The sequence below is a fragment of the Festucalex cinctus genome, chromosome 1 (genome assembly GCF_051991245.1).
Source record: "Festucalex cinctus isolate MCC-2025b chromosome 1, RoL_Fcin_1.0, whole genome shotgun sequence".
Classification (NCBI taxonomy): domain Eukaryota; kingdom Metazoa; phylum Chordata; class Actinopteri; order Syngnathiformes; family Syngnathidae; genus Festucalex; species Festucalex cinctus.
The window spans coordinates 60650979-60669878 of record NC_135411.1 but is presented as its reverse complement, the minus strand read 5'-3'; the positions used below and the strand labels follow the sequence as shown (position 1 = coordinate 60669878).

The window sequence follows — 18900 nt, the reverse complement described above, 5'->3', positions numbered from 1 at the left end:
GCTCAAGGATGAACTGGCAGTCCGCGACGACACGAGCTCGTTAGAGGGTCTCATTGAACTCACGATCCGTTTGGACAATCGGATACGGGAACGGGGCCGAGAACGCGCTGTGGAGCGGCATGGAGCAGCCGCGAACGAGGACATGTGCAGACTCTCCCTCAACGACGCCGCCGCCCGCACCCTTTCTGGACCGCCGGACAATGGAGGGGAGCCCATGCAAATGGGTGGTGGACGTCTGCACCCAGAGGAGCGTCGTCGCCGGTGGCTCGCTGGTGCCTGCCTGTACTGCGGTCAACCGGGGCATCGAGTGGCGTCGTGCCCAGCACGACCTACCCGCAAGACGCGACCGACCGCCCGACTGGGGGGCCGGGCCGATCAGCTCCTGAAGGCCGAGCCGGAAGCTGACCTGGGTAAGCATGAACCGGGGAGAACCGAACCCAGCCCACCGTCGGGGTCGTCACTTAGTGATAAACGGCTAGAATTGTCGGGGGAGCTGTCGGGATACGGGTTGAGTGTGAGGGTGAGTGCGTTGATCGATTCTGGGGCAGATGATTGCTTTATAGACCCGTGTGTGGTGGAAGCGTTAGGAAGCCCGGTAGAGACCTTAGAAAAGGTTAAAAAGGTTTTCGACCTCAACGGGCACTTATTGGCGGAGGTCCGACTGTCTACCGGTCCGCTGAACTTGAAACTCTCGGGAAATCATGAGGAAAGAAGGAGGTTTTTTATTATGCCGTCCCGTTCTGCGCCCCTAGTGTTGGGCCTTCCCTGGCTAAGAACCCATAATCCGGATATAGATTGGGAGAAGCCGGCTTTGGAGAACTGGAGTCCCTTCTGCCATGCCCACTGTCTGAAGTCGGCAGGAGGGACTACATCGGTGCCAGCAAGTTTAACCCCCGAACCGGTATGCCTAGACCACGTCCCCAAGGAGTATCATGATTTAAGCAAAGTCTTTAGTAAAGATCGTGCACAAGCATTACCGCCCCATCGTCCGTATGATTGTGCGATTGACCTGATTCCCGGGGCACAGTTGCCGGGGTCACGGTTATATCAGGCGTCCCAGCCGGAACAGGACGCTTTACGGGAATATATTAATGAGTCGCTAGCATCTGGTCAGATACGCCCGTCCAAGTCTCCCGTAGGCGCGGGATTTTTCTTCATCGAGAAAAAAGATAAGACACTCCGCCCTTGCGTCGACTACCGTGGCCTGAATGATATCACAGTTAAGAATAAATATCCCCTTCCCTTGCTCGACTCAGCGTTCGCTCCGTTACAGTCGGCCCGAATTTTTTCTAAGTTAGACCTGAGAAGCGCCTATCATTTGGTGAGAATACGGGAAGGGGACGAGTGGAAGACTGCATTCAAGACACCACTCGGACACTTCGAGTACTGTGTCATGCCTTTTGGGCTGACGAATGCCCCAGCCGTGTTCCAATGTTTAATTAATGACGTCCTTAGAGACATGTTAAACACCTTTTGTTTTGTTTACCTCGATGATATACTGATTTTCTCACGCGACATTCAGAAGCATAGGCAACATGTCCGCCTGGTCCTCCAGCGTCTCTTGGAAAACCGGCTCTATGTGAAGGCAGAGAAGTGCGAGTTCCACGCTAAGTCTGTACAATTCCTGGGATTCATTATTGAGGGAGGGCAATTACGGGCGGATCCGGTAAAGACTCAAGCCGTGGTCGAGTGGCCGACTCCCAAGAACCGTAAACAGTTACAACGATTTTTAGGATTCGCTAATTTTTATCGTCGCTTTATCAAGGATTATAGCTTACGGGCTGCCCCCTTACTAAACTGACGTCGAGTAAAGTACCCTTTAGGTGGTCACCTGTTGCTGATGAGGCATTTGTAAAATTGAAACAGCAGTTTGTAAACCCGCCAGTGCTCATCCACGCTAATACAGATTTGTCTTTTGTGGTCGAGGTTGACGCGTCGGATTCAGGAGTGGGGGCGGTCCTGTCCCAGCGGTCGCCAGAAGACGGGAAGCTCCATCCCTGCGCCTTCTTCTCCCGGCGACTGAGTCCCGCAGAGGCGAACTACGACGTCGGAAATAGGGAACTTCTGGCAATCGTCTTGGCTCTTCAAGAGTGGCGACACTGGCTGGAGGGCGCCAAGGAACCCTTTAGAGTGTTGACGGACCACAAAAACCTGGCATACCTTCGGTCAGCCAAGAGACTCAACTCGCGGCAAGCACGTTGGGCCGTACTGTTCACAAGGTTCAACTTTGTCGTGGACTACCGCCGGGGATCCAGGAACCAGAAGCCAGACGCCTTGTCCCGGATCCACGATGCGGCCACGCCGGAGGCAGGAACGGAACCGGTCCTACCCGCACATTGCTTTGTGGGGGCAGTTCGATGGGAGGTCGAGAAACGAGTCATGGAAGCACAGGAAGGGATTGCTGTTCCGGAGGAGTGCCCGGCTGAGAAACTGTTTGTCCCGGAGCCGGTGCGGGCCGAGGTCCTCCGGTGAGGGCACACATCACGAGTTGCTTGTCACCCGGGAATCAACCGGACTCTTGCCTTGGTCGGCCAGCGGTTTTGGTGGGCCGACATGAAGAAGGACGTCACAGAATTTGTTAAAGCATGTACCGCTTGTGCGTGCGGGAAATCGTCCCACCAGCCGCCGATGGGACTGCTGAGGCCGCTACCCATCCCGGCGCGGCCTTGGTCGCACATCTCGCTAGACTTTATCACCGGCCTCCCCCGGTCAAGGGGAAACACGGTCATAATGACAGTGGTCGACCGATTCTCGAAACTAACTCACTTTGTTGCCCTCGCCAAACTGCCGTCTTCCTGGGAAACTGCACAACTTCTCGTTCGTCATGTCTTCCGTCTGCATGGCATTCCAGTGGACTTGGTGTCCGACCGTGGCCCTCAATTCATCTCCCAGGTCTGGAGGAAATTCTGCAAGCTGTTGGGCGCCACAGTCAGTCTGTCTTCCGTATATCACCCCCAGACCAACGGCCAATCGGAGAGGGCCAACCAGGACCTTGAGGCAGCTCTACGATGTGTTTGCCTGCACAACCCGGAATCCTGGTCGTCGCACCTCTCCTGGATCGAGTACGCCACAAACACTCTGCCGTCCTCTGCGACAGGTCTCTCACCCTTCAAGGCGGCGTACGGCTACCAGCCACCTCTGTTCCCTTCTCAAGAAGGTCCCGTCGAACTGCCCACCATCCAGCACCACCTCCGGCGGGCCCACAAGGTATGGCGGGAGACCCGAGCGGCGCTATCCCGCTCAGCGGCCCGCAATAAGGAGATTGCGGACCGTCGGCGGCGTCCGGAGCCTTCTTACCAGCCAGGAGACAAGGTCTGGCTCTCATCCCGGGACATGCGTCTGGCTGGTTGCTCGAAGAAGTTGGGTCCGCGCTACATCGGACCATTTGAAATACTCACCATCATCAACCCAGTAACTGTAAAACTCCGTCTGCCGCCTTCACTCAAGGTGCATCCAGTGTTCCACGTTTCCCTCCTCAAGCCAGAGACTCCCAGCCCGCTGAACCCGCCTGCACCCGCGCCGCCGCCTCCCCGAGTGGTCGATGGGGATCCCGTCTACACGGTCAGAGAGATCTTGGACTCTAGGCGCAGGGGCCGGGGCTTCCAGTACCTGGTCGACTGGGAAGGTTACGGACCGGAGGAGCGACAATGGGTCCCCCGCTCCTGGATCCTTGACCCGTCTTTGCTCGACGCGTTCCATGCTGATCATCCAGATAAGCCAGGTGGTCCGCCAAGGGGCGTCCGTTAAGGGGGGGGTACTGTCATGGTTCGGTTCTCAGCCTGTTGTGCTTGTGTGTGTGTGTGTGTTCCAGTGCCTGCAACGAGGGGGGCGTTCCCCAGCTCCGCACCTGCAGGGCATTGACAATTATGGCTTTAAAAGGACTCCGAGGAGCACAGCACTTCGTCGGATTATTATTTGCTCACCAGTGTGTCCAAGTGTTCTCCGCGTTTTCAAGTTTGGTAAAGTCCTAGAATCTGTTTTCGTCCTTTAGTTACTCTGTATTCACGTGTGTATATCCGCGTCGCTTTCTGTTGTTTATTCCGCCTTTTTGATTGTTTCCGCATTACATTTCGAGTAGTCCTTGCCGGGTGCAAGTGTTTTATGTTTGTCATTCTGTCCTTGCCTTTTGCAAGTGGTTTTTGTTACTTCCGTGTTCCTTGCCGTTGCAAGTGCTTTATGTTACATTCGCGTTCCTTGCCGGTTGCAAGTGTTATGTATTAGTGTCGTGCTCCTTGCCTTTTGCAAGTGTTTTTTGTTAACTTCGTGTTCCTTGCCTTTTGCAAGTGTTTTGTGTTTCCTTCGGGTTCCTTGCAGTGTGCAAGTGAATATTGTGATCCGCGTAATCTTGCCTGCGAGCAAGATTTACTTCTTCGGTTTTTCAAAGAAATAAACGGTGATTGTTTTCCTTCTCTGAGACTGCCTTTTTGGGATCCGTTCTTCTTCGACTCAGCCGAGTCGTGTCACCCACAGACACACCCAAAACCCAACAAACACATGAAAACCACAACATGGCGGGGCACAGATGTACCCTGTAAGGAAAGGCACCCAGGAGGAGTTCATCCACAGTGAGATGGATGAAGACCAAGCATCCCTCTCACTGTGGAGGCTCCCCCATGAGAAAACACTGGAGCTTAAAATTTTATAACTACCAAATAAAAACATTTAAACACTAAAAGAAAACGGTTAAACACGATAGAAAAAATAAATAAATAAAAACAAAGCTACAAGACAATATAGATTAAAAGTTAAATAAATAAAAGGGGATAAAAAAGTAAAAATAATAATAAATAAAATAAAATAAAATAAAAATAAAAAAGGTCAATCAAATGCCAAACTAAAAAAGTAAGTCTTAAGCCTCCTCTTAAAAACATAAATATTCTCTGCAGACCTGATGCTCTCTGGCAGGCCATTCCATAGGTGAGGACCATAGAGGCTAAAGGCAGCTTCACCATGTGTCTTGGTCCTCACCTTTGGAATAGTTAAAAGGCCGCTGCCAGAAGACCTCAGAGGCCGCGAGGGGTAATAGGGTAAAAGCAAGTCAGATAAATAAGATGGGCCAAGACCGTTAAGACATTTAAAAACTAATAAAAGCACCTTAAAATCAATCCTGAAACGCACAGGGAGCCAATGCAGCGATTTTAAAACTGGTGTAATGTGCTCCCGCCCTCCGGTCCCCGTCAGCACACGTGCAGCTGAGTTCTGAAGGAGCTGTAGGACTGAAATATTCTTTTTGGGAAGACCAGAGAGCAGGGAATTACAATAATCTAAACGACAAGAAATAAAAGCATGCATCAGCACCTCCGTGTTGGCCTGTGAGAGAAACGGGCGGACTCTGGCAATATTCTTAAGATGGTAAAAACCGATCTTGGCTACATTTTTAATATGAGGATTAAAAGTTAGCTCAGAGTCAAAAAGGACGCCCAAATTCTTTACACATTGCGTGGGTTTAAAATCTTGTAGTTTAGGTAAAAGTTTCTCTCTCTGACCTTCAGGACCGATGACTAAAACCTCTGTTTTGTCCTGGTTGAGCTGCAGGAAATTTTCTGCCATCCATGACTTAATGTCTAAAATACAATTTAAAAGGGTATCAATAGGCCCATGTCATCAGGTGACACGGCGATATACAGCTGTGTATCATCAGCGTAACTGTGGAAGTTGACGCCGTGTCTCCTGATGACTTCCCCAAGGGGAAGCATATAAAGATTAAAAAGTAATGGGCCTAAGATTGAGCCTTGGGGAACCCCACATTTAATTTCATGGGTTTCAGAGGAACATGTATCCATACTTACAAAGAAATATCGGTGTGTGAGATAGGAATAAAACCAGTTAAAAACTGTACCAGAGATGCCCACCAGGCTTCTAAGTCTGTTTAATAAAATGTGGTGATCTACTGTATCAAAGGCAGCACTTAAATCCAGTAGCACCAAGGCTGTAAGCTTTTTCATATCTTCATTACACCTGATATCATTTAAAATCTTTAAAAGGGCAGTCTCGGTACTGTGGTTCATCCTAAAACCAGACTGATATTTCTCTAAAATATTATTTGTATCTAAAAATGAATTCAATTGAATAAAAACATTTTTTTCTAAAATCTTACTTAAAAAGGGTAAGTTGGATATAGGTCGATAACTATTAAAACTGCTGGGGTCCAGATTGCTTTTCTTCAGAAGGGGCTTCACCACCGCCGTTTTAAAGGCGGCAGGAAAGACACCCGTCTGAAGAGAGCAATTGACTATATTTAAAATCTGTTCCTCAAAAAATCCATAAAATGTCTTAAAAAGTGATGTGGGAATCGGATCTAAAAGGCAGGTTGTTGGGTTGACCTGGGAGAAAACTCGACCAAGTGTCCTTGCATCAACCAGGGTAAAACTTTCCAGTGTTTCCTCAAGTAAAAGTGACTGTCCATATTTATTAAAAATTATATTTTGATCAACTAAAAGACTGGACCTAATGCCATCAATTTTACTTCTGAAGTGGTCTGCAAAGCCATCACAGAGAGTGTTTGATGGAGTCTGTGATGGCTTTTTAAAATCAGGATTGGTTAAAAGATCGAAAGTGGAGAAAAGAAATTTAGGATCTTTTGAATGAACTGCGATTAAATTTGAGAAATAAGATATTCTTGCCTGTTTGACTGTTTTATTGTAGGATTTAAGTTGTTCACGTAAAATTTCCTAATGTATTGAAAGTTTAGTTTTTGTCCACCTCCTTTCAGCACACCTGCATTTTCGTTTTAATTTTTTAATCTCGTCATTTCTCCACGGGGGAATAGTCTTTAATTTTATAGTTTTGGTTAATAGTGGAGCTACTTCATCCAAAGTTGTTCTTAAGTTCTTATTAAAATTATCAACAATAAAATCACATGAAGCAGGTAGAAAGTCTGCAGGGATTCTCTTAAGATTCTCAATAAAATTTGCAGCCACCTCAGAAGTTAGGTAACGTTTCCTCACTGTTCTCACCGGGGCATCCTGATGATTAAAACTGGCGATGTTAAAAAATACACAATAGTGGTCAGACACAGCCAGGTCAACAACAGAGGACACACCAATGGACAGGCCATAGGTTATGACCAAGTCCAAAGTGTGTCCTCTGTTGTGAGTCGGCTGAAGAAGACCTTTGCAATAATCAAGTCTACTGGAAATAAAAGCATGAGTCAGGTTCTTCTGGTATGGAGCATGCAACCCTTCGGTCGAAGTCTTTTAGGTGGTAAAAGGCTGCTTTAGTGATTTGTTTGAGATGGCATTTATGTGCACAAGTATACAGGTAATGACAACAAAATTAACTCGTGATTTGAATTCAAGAGCTGATATCTCGTAATTTTCCACGATTTTCTAATCAATATCACTAACGTACTTAAAAATCAGTAACTATGGCATTGTGTTAACCGTGCTTTTGGACATTCCATGTTTTTTTTCTGTCTGTTAGTTACACGATATACATTTGGTGGCACTAGGCACTAAAAATGCATAAGAAAATAAAGAAAGGGGGTGGCGATTTTTTTTTCTTCATCATAACTATGCACATCCATTGCCAATGTCGTGTATGTAACTATTACATACAATTTTGATTGTCTTGGAAGCCTGTGTGTGATAGTGGCCAAGTTAAAAGATGCTACTTTTATGCTACTTACCGTTATGAAAATGTTGAAAGTAGTCTTCGATTCGGAAGTTAGCGTCCCCCCCCAACGGTCATCCAACGGTCCCATGAGGGCTAAAACTTGTCTTCCGCTAAGCTGGAAAGCAGTTGGGAGCTGCTTCACCCCGTAATATAACCAAACTTTTGTTAAGTAAATAAAAGTCAGCAGAAATGCAGATAAAATACAAACAGGAAAGCACCGAGTGCTAGTAAACAAAACAAAAAAAGAAAAATCGAAGAAGCGCCCATGATGCAACGCGGCGTGACGACACGTTGTCAAATTTCTGCCTGATTGGATATTAAACAGCCAATCAGGATTTGCTCTCCTGTCCGACTCCTGATTGGTTAAGAATTGTGGCACAAATATTAAGCCTAATTTATGCCTCCACGTTTGCTCTCGCGTCGATGAGCGCCGTCGATCACATGATCGACGCGAGCCATGAATTTTAAGTGCTGCGTCGCTCGTGGCCGGCCGACGTGCACACGTCGCCAATCCTTGGACGCACGTCGATGGCGGGGCGTCGCTCGCTTCTGATTGGTCCGTTCGATGGCGTTTTTTCGTTTTTTTTCTCTCTCTCTCTCCCCGCCCCCCGCCCAGATAGTTTCCGTGAAGGCAACTGGCGGCGCAAATCGACTTCCCTGCTCGGAGACCACGGCTGTGCATGTGGATATGTGCCTGGGACGAGAGGCGGAAAACAACAATAACAAAAAAAAACAAAATAAAAACTGTGTTCGCTAAGCGCACGGCTGTTGTGTTTTGGCGAGTTTACGGCCGACACCGGTGCAAATTGGCAATAATTAATTGCCACGGTGATGAACTTACTCTCCCCCCGGCTTTGTTTCGTGTTTCTGAATTAAATTGAACTTCCTGAATCCGTCATAAAATGCAGAGGAATCGCCACTCGCGGCCCAGCCATAGCGACAGCGGGACTTGGTGTGAAACTCCAGCAGACACAGATGTGTATTGCGCACAAGTCGGAAGGCAAACGCACGAGCGGAGCTCCAACGTGACGCCTCGACGCGAGCCTCTCGCAGAAGCATACTGAGGCCTTTACGCCTCAACCCTTGCATAGCAAGCGTAAATCAAAGTTTCGTACGTGTTGAGGAGAGACGTAGCAAGCGTGCGCGAGGACTGTTTTGTACGCACGAAACACATTTTGTACGTACGAAACACATTTTTGGTACGTACGAAACACATTTTGTACGTACGAAACACATTTTTGTACGTACGAAACACATTTTGTACGTACGAAACACATTTTGTTACGCACGGAATTGTGGCACAAATCTAACGCCATACCCAGCTGGCTCCCAGTTAAAAGTTGACTCCTAAAAAAAAATGACTGCCATGACAGGGTTTTGACCCAGGGTACCATAGAACTCAAGTCAAACATCCTAAACAATGAGCTACACAGCCACAAGACAAAACTGATGTTTTAAATCTATTTACCGTGACATCAGCCTATTACTGATTAATATCCAAATTTTAACAGTCAAATTTTTGAATGTTAATCTTGTGCTATCAAACTTGTATGAAATGGCCCATTAATAGTCCAATTTTTCGTGTTTCCTGAATTTTTTTTTTATTAATTTTAAATTAAGAACGTGTGACTGACAATATTAAGTTGAAATATAGATTTTATTTTTTTTTGTGCATTTTTTTTTTCAAACAAAATCTTACTTAATTGTAAAGAAATATAGGCCAGGTATTAATCTCTATCATGCATGCTGTTATTGTGCAAAATTTGAATATTTTGCAGTGAAGCCCAGCCAGAGCCCACTTATTGCTCATACTTAGTTTCGCCCAGCTACTGCCTAAGTGGGGCCCAACAACAAAGCCCACTCTAAGTCCATGCCCAGCCAAAGCTCAAGATCAAGTGGTGCCCATATGGGCCCCAACTGTACGTGTTCGCTGGGTTGTTACTGTATTAAAGCCAAAATATCTCAGCACAGCTGTGAAAGACTCATTTCCATCCATCCATTTCTTCCACTTATTCCAGCATCAGGTTGTGGGCGCAAGAGCTGCAGGGAAGCCCAGACTGTACTATTGTCAAGTCTCTGCAGCAATGCGTGAACATCGGGGACAGTGCCGCACAGTGACACTGTCAGGTCTCCTGACTCTGCCCCTTGAGCGTGTTAGTGTGGGTGTGTCCCTCAGCAGGATTGGAGCGGCGAGTGGAGCTGGGACCAGGTGCAAGCGATCATCTCCATCAAGTGCTGTGTATTTAAGCTGGTCCCCAACTCCACCTCGTCGCCAGATCAACACACTCCGTCAGAGTTCGTGCTTCTAGCTATCTAGTCATTTGTTGCGTGCCTATTGCATTTGACTTACCTGATCTTTGCTCTCCCCAGTTGTGTACCCTGCCGCTTGCCTGCCTAGACTCCCTCCGCTTCTGGCCTTGCTCGTCAATCAACAACTCGTTCCTTGGACTGCTACCTTCTACAGCGCTTTCTGTTTAATAAACCCTCATCACTCCATCCACCTGTTGTCTCTCTCTGCATTTGGGCCCTCCACCAACCGGACCCTGACAGCTTGATCTGGCCACATGGACCCAGCAGAGACCGATCCTGTCCACCGGAGGCTAGCTGGGCAAGGAGCCCTCCTGGACCAGCACGACCAGGCAATTACCTTATTAATGAGCCAGGTACGGGAGTTCTCACAAGCCTTTTCTGCCCTACAGACACAACTGGCCTCCTTGCAGATCCGAGAACAGAACCAGCCCACGCCGCCACCACCCACACTCCCGACGCAAACGCTAAAGGAACCTTTCGTACCTGCACCGGCCCCGTATGATGGCGACCTGGGCGCCTGCCGTGATTTTCTGGTGCAATGCTCGTTAGTTTTTGGCCAGCAACCCCTGTCTTATTCCACAGAGCAAGCAAAAATATCTTACCTCATTGGCTGCCTTCGGGGTCCCGCGCTATCGTGGGCCACCGCAGAGTGGGAGCGACAGTCCCCAGTTTGCGCGTCATATTGCTCCTTTACACAGGAGATGAGGAAGGTGTTCGATCACCCAGTCCGGGGAAGGGAGGCTGCTCGGCGGCTTATGTCAGTGCGGCAAGGATCTCGCAGCGTGGCCGAATTTTCAGTTACCTTTAGAACGCTTGCAGCCGAAAGCCACTTCAATGACGAGGCGCTCCAAGAGGTCTTCAGGGGTGCGCTAAACGAAACACTAAAAGACGAACTGGCCTCTAGAGATGAGCCCACGAGCCTCGATCAACTTATTAGCCTTGCCATCAGACTGGATTGCCGGCTTCGTGAACGCCAGAGGGAACGTTCGCGATATCGGTCCTCGCCTGCTGAACTTCCCCTCCCACGTCAACGCACGTCCTCCGCTTCCTCGTTTGACACACCGGTTCCAGCCCCCATATCGCCCCCGGCGGTTGACGGCGAGCCGATGCAGTTGGGGCGTGCTCGACTCACTGAAGAGGAGCGAATGCGTAGACGCGCTGCCAATTTATGCCTCTACTGCGGAGGAGACGGGCACTTTGTCGCAAAATGCAGCGCGCTACCCGCGAGACGGTATGGTCCATCCACCAACAAGGAACGGAGGGTGAGTCTGACGTCTTCTGACTCCCCGTCCCCAGGTCGTTTCCAGCTCTCTGCTGCCCTCTGTTGGAAAAATCTCTCAATGCCTCTCTCTGCTCTTATTGATTCCGGTGCAGATGACAACCTAATAGACCGCAGTCTAGTGCAGCAGATGGGCATCGACCTCCTGCCACTATCGGCCCCCATCAAAGCCCGGGCCCTCAACGGACAGCTACTCTTTAACATAAACCAAGAGACAGTTCCAGTCTCCCTCACACTGTCAGGTAACCACCTCGAGGTCACCAGTTTTTATGTATTTGATAATTTACAAGTTCCCTTAGTGCTTGGTATGCCTTGGCTAAAGCTCCACAACCCCGACATTGATTGGCCAAGAGGCAAGATCACTTCCTGGAGTGACTTCTGCCACCAGAACTGTTTGGGGTCAGCTGCTGGAACCTCCAGTAGCCCAAATCAACAAGTGCAATCAGACCTAACTCGCGTTCCTACTTGTTATCATGACCTAGCGCCTGTGTTCAGTAAACATCGTGCCACTTCTTTGCCCCCACACAGACCATATGATTGCACCATTAACCTCAAGCCCGGTGCACCACTCCCCAGTGGTCGACTGTTCAATATCTCTCGGCAGGAACGACAAGTTATGGAGGACTACATATCCGAATCATTGGCTGCAGGAATCATCCGACCATCTTCTTCGCCTGTTGGAGCAGGCTTCTTTTTTGTAGACAAGAAGGACAAGACACTGCGTCCCTGTGTGGACTACAGAGGACTTAACAGTATTACAATAAAGAACCGATATCCGTTACCCCTTATTGACTCTGCTTTTACTCCACTCCATGGTGCTACTTTCTTCACTAAGCTGGACCTTCGCCAAGCCTACCACCTGGTCCGCATCAAGGAGGGGGACGAGTGGAAGACCGCCTTCAACACCCATCGCGGCCACTATGAGTATCTAGTCATGCCGTTTGGTCTCACAAATGCCCCTGCAGTCTTCCAGGCATTTGTTAATGATGTCCTGAGGGACATGATAGGTGTGTTTGTGTTCGTGTATCTAGATGACATTCTTGTATTTTCCAGTTCCCGGGCTGAACATGAGCAACATGTGCGACGAGTTCTTCAGAGGCTTCTTGAGAACAAACTATATGTCAAACCTGAGAAGTGTGAGTTTCACGTCCCCAAGACAACCTTTCTGGGGTACGTCATAGCCAAGGGGGAGCTTCAAATGGACCCAGCCAAGGTGACCGCAGTAGCCAATTGGCCCACACCCTGCTCCCGTAAGCAGTTGCAGCGTTTTCTTGGCTTTGCAAACTTTTATCGTAGATTCATAAGGAACTACAGCCGTGTGGCCGCCCCTCTCACGGCCCTCACATCCTCCCTAAAGTCCTTCCGGTGGTCCAGCGATGCTGACATGGCCTTCAAAGAACTGAAGAAGCGTTTTGTTTCGGCTCCCATCCTGGTCCACCCCGATCCCACCCGGCAATTCGTTGTTGAGGTGGACGCCTCAGACGTGGGTGTGGGCGCTGTGTTATCGCAGCGAGCGGAATTGGACAGTAAGCTGCATCCCTGCGCATTCTTTTCTCGGAGGCTATCCCCGGCCGAACGCAATTACAGCATTGGAGACAAGGAACTCTTGGCGGTCAAGCTTGCCCTTGGGGAATGGCGACACCTTCTCGAGGGGGCGGACCAGCCATTCATTGTTTGGACGGACCATCGAAACCTTGAATACATCCGATCAGCTAAACGCCTGAACTCAAGGCAGGCAAGGTGGGCATTATTCTTCGACCGATTTACATTTACATTGTCCTATCGCCCAGGTTCCCAAAATGTCAAGCCTGATGCACTGTCCCGCCAATTCACACCGGATAGCGGGGAGTCTGAGTCAGAACCCATCTTGTCTCCTACTTGCTTTGTGGCGTCACTCACCTGGGAGATTGAGTCGGTGGTGAAGAAGGCCCAACAGGGACAACCCGACCAAGATGGGGGGCCCCGTGACCGCATGTTTGTTCCTGCCTCTGTCCGTGCCCAGGTCCTTGAGTGGGGACATTCATCACGCCTAACCTGTCACCCTGGAATCCGCCGGACATTGGCATTCCTCCGACAGCGCTTCTGGTGGCCCTCAATGGATGAAGACACAAGAGCTTTTGTCTCGGCCTGTACGGTGTGTGCTCGGAGTAAGACTTCCTCGAAACCCACTTCCGGTTTACTCCATCCACTCCCCATCCCCAGCCGCCCTTGGTCGCACATCGCGGTAGACTTTGTCACCGGCCTCCCTCCCTCAGAAGGTAATACCGTTATCCTTACCATTGTGGACCGATTTTCCAAAGCTGCTCACTTCCTTGCCCTGCCAAAGCTTCCGTCAGCAAAAGAGACTGCTGTGCTTTTGATAAACAACGTATTTCGTTTGCATGGAATCCCCTCTGATATTGTGTCCGACAGGGGCCCCCAATTTACCTCTCAAGTCTGGAGAGCCTTCTGCACAGGTCTGGGCATCGGTGTGAGCTTATCCTCTGGGTACCATCCACAGACGAATGGGCAAGCCGAACGGGCCAACCAGCAATTGGGGTCTGCCCTTCGTTGTATGACCCAGGCGAACCCGGCTACTTGGAGCGCTCAGCTTGCATGGGTCGAGTATGCGCACAACACTCTGCCTAATTCCTCCCTGGGCATGTCTCCATTTCAGTGCTCCTTGGGCTATCAACCCCCATTGTTTCCCTCTCAGGAGGCGGATTGCGCCGTCCCGTCCATCACGAGCCATCTGCGCAGGTGCGCAAAGTCCTGGAGGTTGGCTCGTGCTGCGCTGCTCCGTGCTACAGCAAGGTCGCAGGTCCAGGCCAATCGCCGTCGCACTCCTGCGCCGGTCTACAGTGTTGGCCAGAAGGTTTGGCTCAGCTCTCGTACCCTTCCACTCAAGGTGGAGTCTAAGAAACTGGCGCCCCGCTTCATTGGCCCCTTTGAGATCGTTGCCCTGGTGAACCCTTGTTCGGTCCGTCTCAACCTACCTGCCTCTCTTCGGGTTCACCCTACCTTCCATGTGTCCCAGGTCAAGCCTGTGTCTTCTTGTCCCCTGTCCCGCCCTATGCCGCCCCCTCCTCCACCCCTGGTGATCGACGGGCATCCCGCTTACTCTGTTCGGAGGCTTCTGGACGTGCGACGTCGGGGACGTGGCCTCCAGTACCTCGTGGACTGGGAGGGCTATGGGCCGGAGGAGCGGAGCTGGGTCCCCGCCCGGCAGGTGTTGTGCAAGTCGCTCATCCGCGACTTTCATCGTCGGCATCCTGGTCGCCTGGGTCGGGCGCCAGGGGGCGCCCGTCGGGGGGGGAATGCTGTCAGGTCTCCTGACTCTGCCCCTTGAGCGTGTTAGTGTGGGTGTGTCCCTCAGCAGGATTGGAGCGGCGAGTGGAGCTGGGACCAGGTGCAAGCGATCATCTCCATCAAGTGCTGTGTATTTAAGCTGGTCCCCAACTCCACCTCGTCGCCAGATCAACACACTCCGTCAGAGTTCGTGCTTCTAGCTATCTAGTCATTTGTTGCGTGCCTATTGCATTTGACTTACCTGATCTTTGCTCTCCCCAGTTGTGTACCCTGCCGCTTGCCTGCCTAGACTCCCTCCGCTTCTGGCCTTGCTCGTCAATCAACAACTCGTTCCTTGGACTGCTACCTTCTACAGCGCTTTCTGTTTAATAAACCCTCATCACTCCATCCACCTGTTGTCTCTCTCTGCATTTGGGCCCTCCACCAACCGGACCCTGACAGACACAGTGTGGTTCTCATCCTGGCCGTGAATAAAGCCCAAAATAAACATTAATATGCAACCAAAAATACACACAAGTACGACCATAAGAATGACAGGCTCTAACCACATTAAAATATACACAATATTTATGTTTTTGTTTACATTTGATGCAGAGATGGGAAATCCAGGTCCAGAAATCAAAATTCTTTCCACAGTTTGGCTTGAGCCACAGGTGTTTCTCCCTGCCAGTTGAGGAGAAGGTTTTTACTTTCAGGACCTAGATGTCCAATTTCTGACCTAGATGTCCAATTTCTGATTTATGTGAGTACAGTACTGAACAATCTAGTGTAGTATGTTTTTTGTTTCGTTTTTGTTTTTTTGTTCTCTTTGAAAAGAGACTGTTTCCACACTTAAATTGGAAGATGGCTCAGCATCCCCCTCTTGTGGCGAAAATATGGGCACTGGACAGCAATACTGGTTTTGTCCTGACAACGTAATGAAGCAGCATGCTGCTCGTTTGATGGCAAATGTGTTTTAAACATTTGACCAGGTGTCACCAACCTTTTTGAAACAGAGTTACTTCTTGGGCACTGATTAATGCTGTTAATTTGACACACTTCTGAAAATAGCAGTAGTAATAATACAACTAAATTTCCTCAAATTACCTCTATTAATGTTATATTATGAAACATTTAATTATATTAAGTAATGTAAATGCGCTCCGGGTATTTGTCTAATAATGTGATTATATGCACACTACATTACATGTAGTATACAAAAGTGATAGTCAAAGGTTAGAAAGTAGGAAAATGCCATTTGAATATAGATAATAATAACTTGTTTTACGTCATTTAGTTCTTTTTTTTGACACACAACCCCATATATATATATATATATATATATATATATATATATATATATATATATATATATATATATATATATATATATATATATATATATATATATATATATATATATATATATATATATTAGGTGTCTCTCGTTGTCTTGTGTTGTGTTTGTTTGTATATTTAATTATTTATTTATTTATTTGGTTATTTATTTCATTGTTTGTACATCGGTGGTTTCCCGTAAATGTGCCTGCTCTTGCCGCATCATGGTTCGATGCTTGCAAGGACCAATGACAACGCCACAAGGGAGTGATAGTGGCTTATTTGGGAATTGCGTGTTTACTGAAAGCTCTCTCCAATGGCGTTTTCGCAAATTCGGTCATGGGTAGTGAAGTCCAAACGATGAGGAGAGGATAATATCCAACAAACAACAGTGCACATTCCACTACATATCCCAGCAGGCCTTGCGTGAAGTTTTAGTCACCGTGTGTGCATGTGACAAGTGAGCTCAGAGAGGTGGGGGGAGCGGTGGAAAAAGGAATTTAGGAATTCGTCTGCAAACTTGGAGCGACGCTGTTGCTGAAACAATGGTATGTGCGTCTATTAAACCCCAGACATTTTAACAACATCATCTTTCTAGCTACGAGAAAACGTCAACTATCCGTTGACAGCGACCAGAACATCTTAAGAGATTCGTTTTGGTTGTGATTGCTAGTAGAAAACATTAGCTAACTTAAGCTAGCCAACAAGCCTGTTCAGCTAGCTTTAGCTACTTCATTATCGCAGTTAAAAATCGTTTCTGGCCAATACGACAGCTGATAAGATCGCGTGGTTTATGCTGCAACAATCTATCACATTTTACATGCTCAAACTTGTAAAATCATTGACATTTGGTTAAATGTCAGAATTCAACTTGGGTCCGTTATGCGTATCCGCCCCCTATTTTTGGTGAGAGGTTCCCCTTTTTACGGGAATTTCCTAGTTGCGCAAACACTGTGACGCTCAATGCGGGGCGATTTTTGAAATGTCCTGGTTGGTTTTTGCTGTCAGATGGTGCAGAGACCTTTGTCATTTTAGCTGACAGTTTGCATACCTCCATTCAAGCCGAGTCTGGTTGTTGTCCGGGTCGTTGGTTTTTGGCTGCAACTTCCTTCTCTTCCCTTTGTCCATGAGTTGCAGCCTCTGTCTGGCTCAGTGTGGTTTTAGAGTAGTTCATTTTCAGTTTTTTGTTGTTGTAATAATTCTTTTGCAGTACATCCATGCAGAAAAAAACACTAAATATAAATAACACCCTTACACAACTACTTCAAACATAAAAGCGTATGTAGTAGGAATGACAAAATGTTGAATATTTGTTATTGTATTGTGTTGCTGTTAATGTTTCTATTGTTGTGTTTCTGTAAAGCTCTTTGTGACAGCTAAGGCTGTTTGAAAGCACTATTTAATATAAATAAAGATGACTTGACTTGACCCATAAGGTTGGTCTTCTACGGTCACAGCTACTTTTATCCTTCCATTAGATACAGCTGCACAATGCAATGGCATTCAGCAGAAAAGCTGACCGTTTCAATAACCATGAGGCGCAAAATTGTGCAATACGGCTCTCAGTGTGATATCTTTTAATATATACAAAACTAAGCACATTTTTTGGAGGGTGTGAGAACCGTTCTTTCATTTGTCTTCCATGTGTCTTTCCAGGCCTAGACAACCACCTGGCTGCTCCTCTGTCCTTCCCATGCTTGTGTGCGGCAAGTCATGAACAGCAGCCAGACGTGTCAGTACAACAGATAATCCAGTAAAACAGTCACAGCCACCATTCCCAGCAGCCCCTTCAACTCCAAGGCTGACTCAGCTCGTGGGGTGAGACAAAATAGATGCACAAGAGTTAGTGTGTCGTACATTTCCAAATGTATTCATGCTTAGCTTTGATTGACATTTTCATTATTAGCTGGATGTAATATTACATCACATTAAGCAAAAATACATGGTACAAATGTTTTTGTTTGCTTTTAAATAAGGAAATCACTCGTGAAATTGTCCTCACGCTGCAGAGCAGGATGGAGGCATCATTCGGTCCAACCTTTGCAGCGGTGGCCGCTGGAGCGAAAGGTGAAACACAGATGACATCACCAGCAACTTGTCATTTTTATTTGCTGTCACTCATCTAATTTGTGACATTATGAATGTGTTTTCAGCAGAACCATCTAGCACTTATAAGCAACATCGAAGGACTCCCTCCTCCTCCAGCACCTTGACCTATTCCCCCCGGGATGATGATGATGGAATGGTACTCAATTATACATCTTCTTTTTTTGTAATGATGCACCTTTTGAACTGAGAAAATTGTGACACAAATTTGAGGTCAAACTGCATTGACTCTGAATCCATATCATCTGACATTCTCTTCAATTACGACTTTGTTGAAGCCACCCATTGGTACTCCTCGAAGGTCTGATTCAGCCATCTCAGTGCGATCTCTCCATTCGGAGTCCAACATGTCCCTGCGCTCCACTTTCTCTCTGCACGAAGAGGAAGAAGACATGGTGAGGCTAACACCCGGCAATTGTATACATGACATATGCAGCATCATACAGTATATCAATTACGGATGTTCCAGACATTTTGCCATTAGAGTAATTAGTATAATTTCTTTGTGTTTTGGTTTCCCCTTTTAGGCATTGGTTTCCTTGATTTCATTTGAGTGCATTCCTATTAATACTAAGCATATTTCAATATGTTACTGAAACAAAATGGTCTGTGTGTATATGTAGGAGCCCCAGGTATTTGCAGAACAGCCATCAGTAAAACTGTGCTGCCAGTTGTGCTGTAACGTTTTCAAGGACCCCGTTATCACCACTTGTGGGGTAAGTTTACATCTGTCAACCTTTCTTACCCTCTATCCATCTGTTGGGTGTCATTTTTTGTGCTATAAAGCACCAACCTCAGTGTCTTAAAAATTCCTTTTCAGAAGCTTAGCAAAGCCTAGCAGCAAAGCATTGTTATATTGCTTCGTATGTTAGCTATTTAACCGATAAGTGTTTACAGTAATTGAATACAGTGGTACCTCTACTTACGAACTTCCCTTCATATGAAAATTTCAACTTACGAGTTATGACACTCCTCAACAGGAAGCA

At 47.6% G+C, this 18900-nt stretch overlaps 1 protein-coding gene and 1 long non-coding RNA gene across 6 annotated transcripts in view; both read left to right on the top strand.

Moving 5' to 3' along the window:
- traf7 (TNF receptor-associated factor 7) overlaps positions 1–18900 on the top strand; it is a 68277-nt gene that overhangs the window by 40147 nt on the left and 9230 nt on the right. Inside the window, exons 1-6 of one of the 5 annotated variants that reach the window (XM_077498925.1) lie at positions 16189–16356; positions 17465–17626; positions 17818–17875; positions 17965–18053; positions 18193–18309; positions 18538–18630. In XM_077498925.1, coding sequence (XP_077355051.1) covers positions 17824–17875; positions 17965–18053; positions 18193–18309; positions 18538–18630 — 351 coding nt within the window. In that variant the 5' untranslated portion in view covers positions 16189–16356; positions 17465–17626; positions 17818–17823. Of the gene's footprint in view, positions 1–16188; positions 16357–17464; positions 17627–17784; positions 17876–17961; positions 18054–18192; positions 18310–18537; positions 18631–18900 lie in introns of those variants that run through there. The other 4 variants (XM_077498907.1, XM_077498915.1, XM_077498892.1 and 1 more) reach the window with 4 other exon arrangements.
- LOC144004997 (uncharacterized) lies at positions 9652–10110 on the top strand. Its single transcript, XR_013279481.1, has 2 exons — positions 9652–9909; positions 9985–10110. It is a non-coding gene; the product is annotated as an uncharacterized LOC144004997 (long non-coding RNA).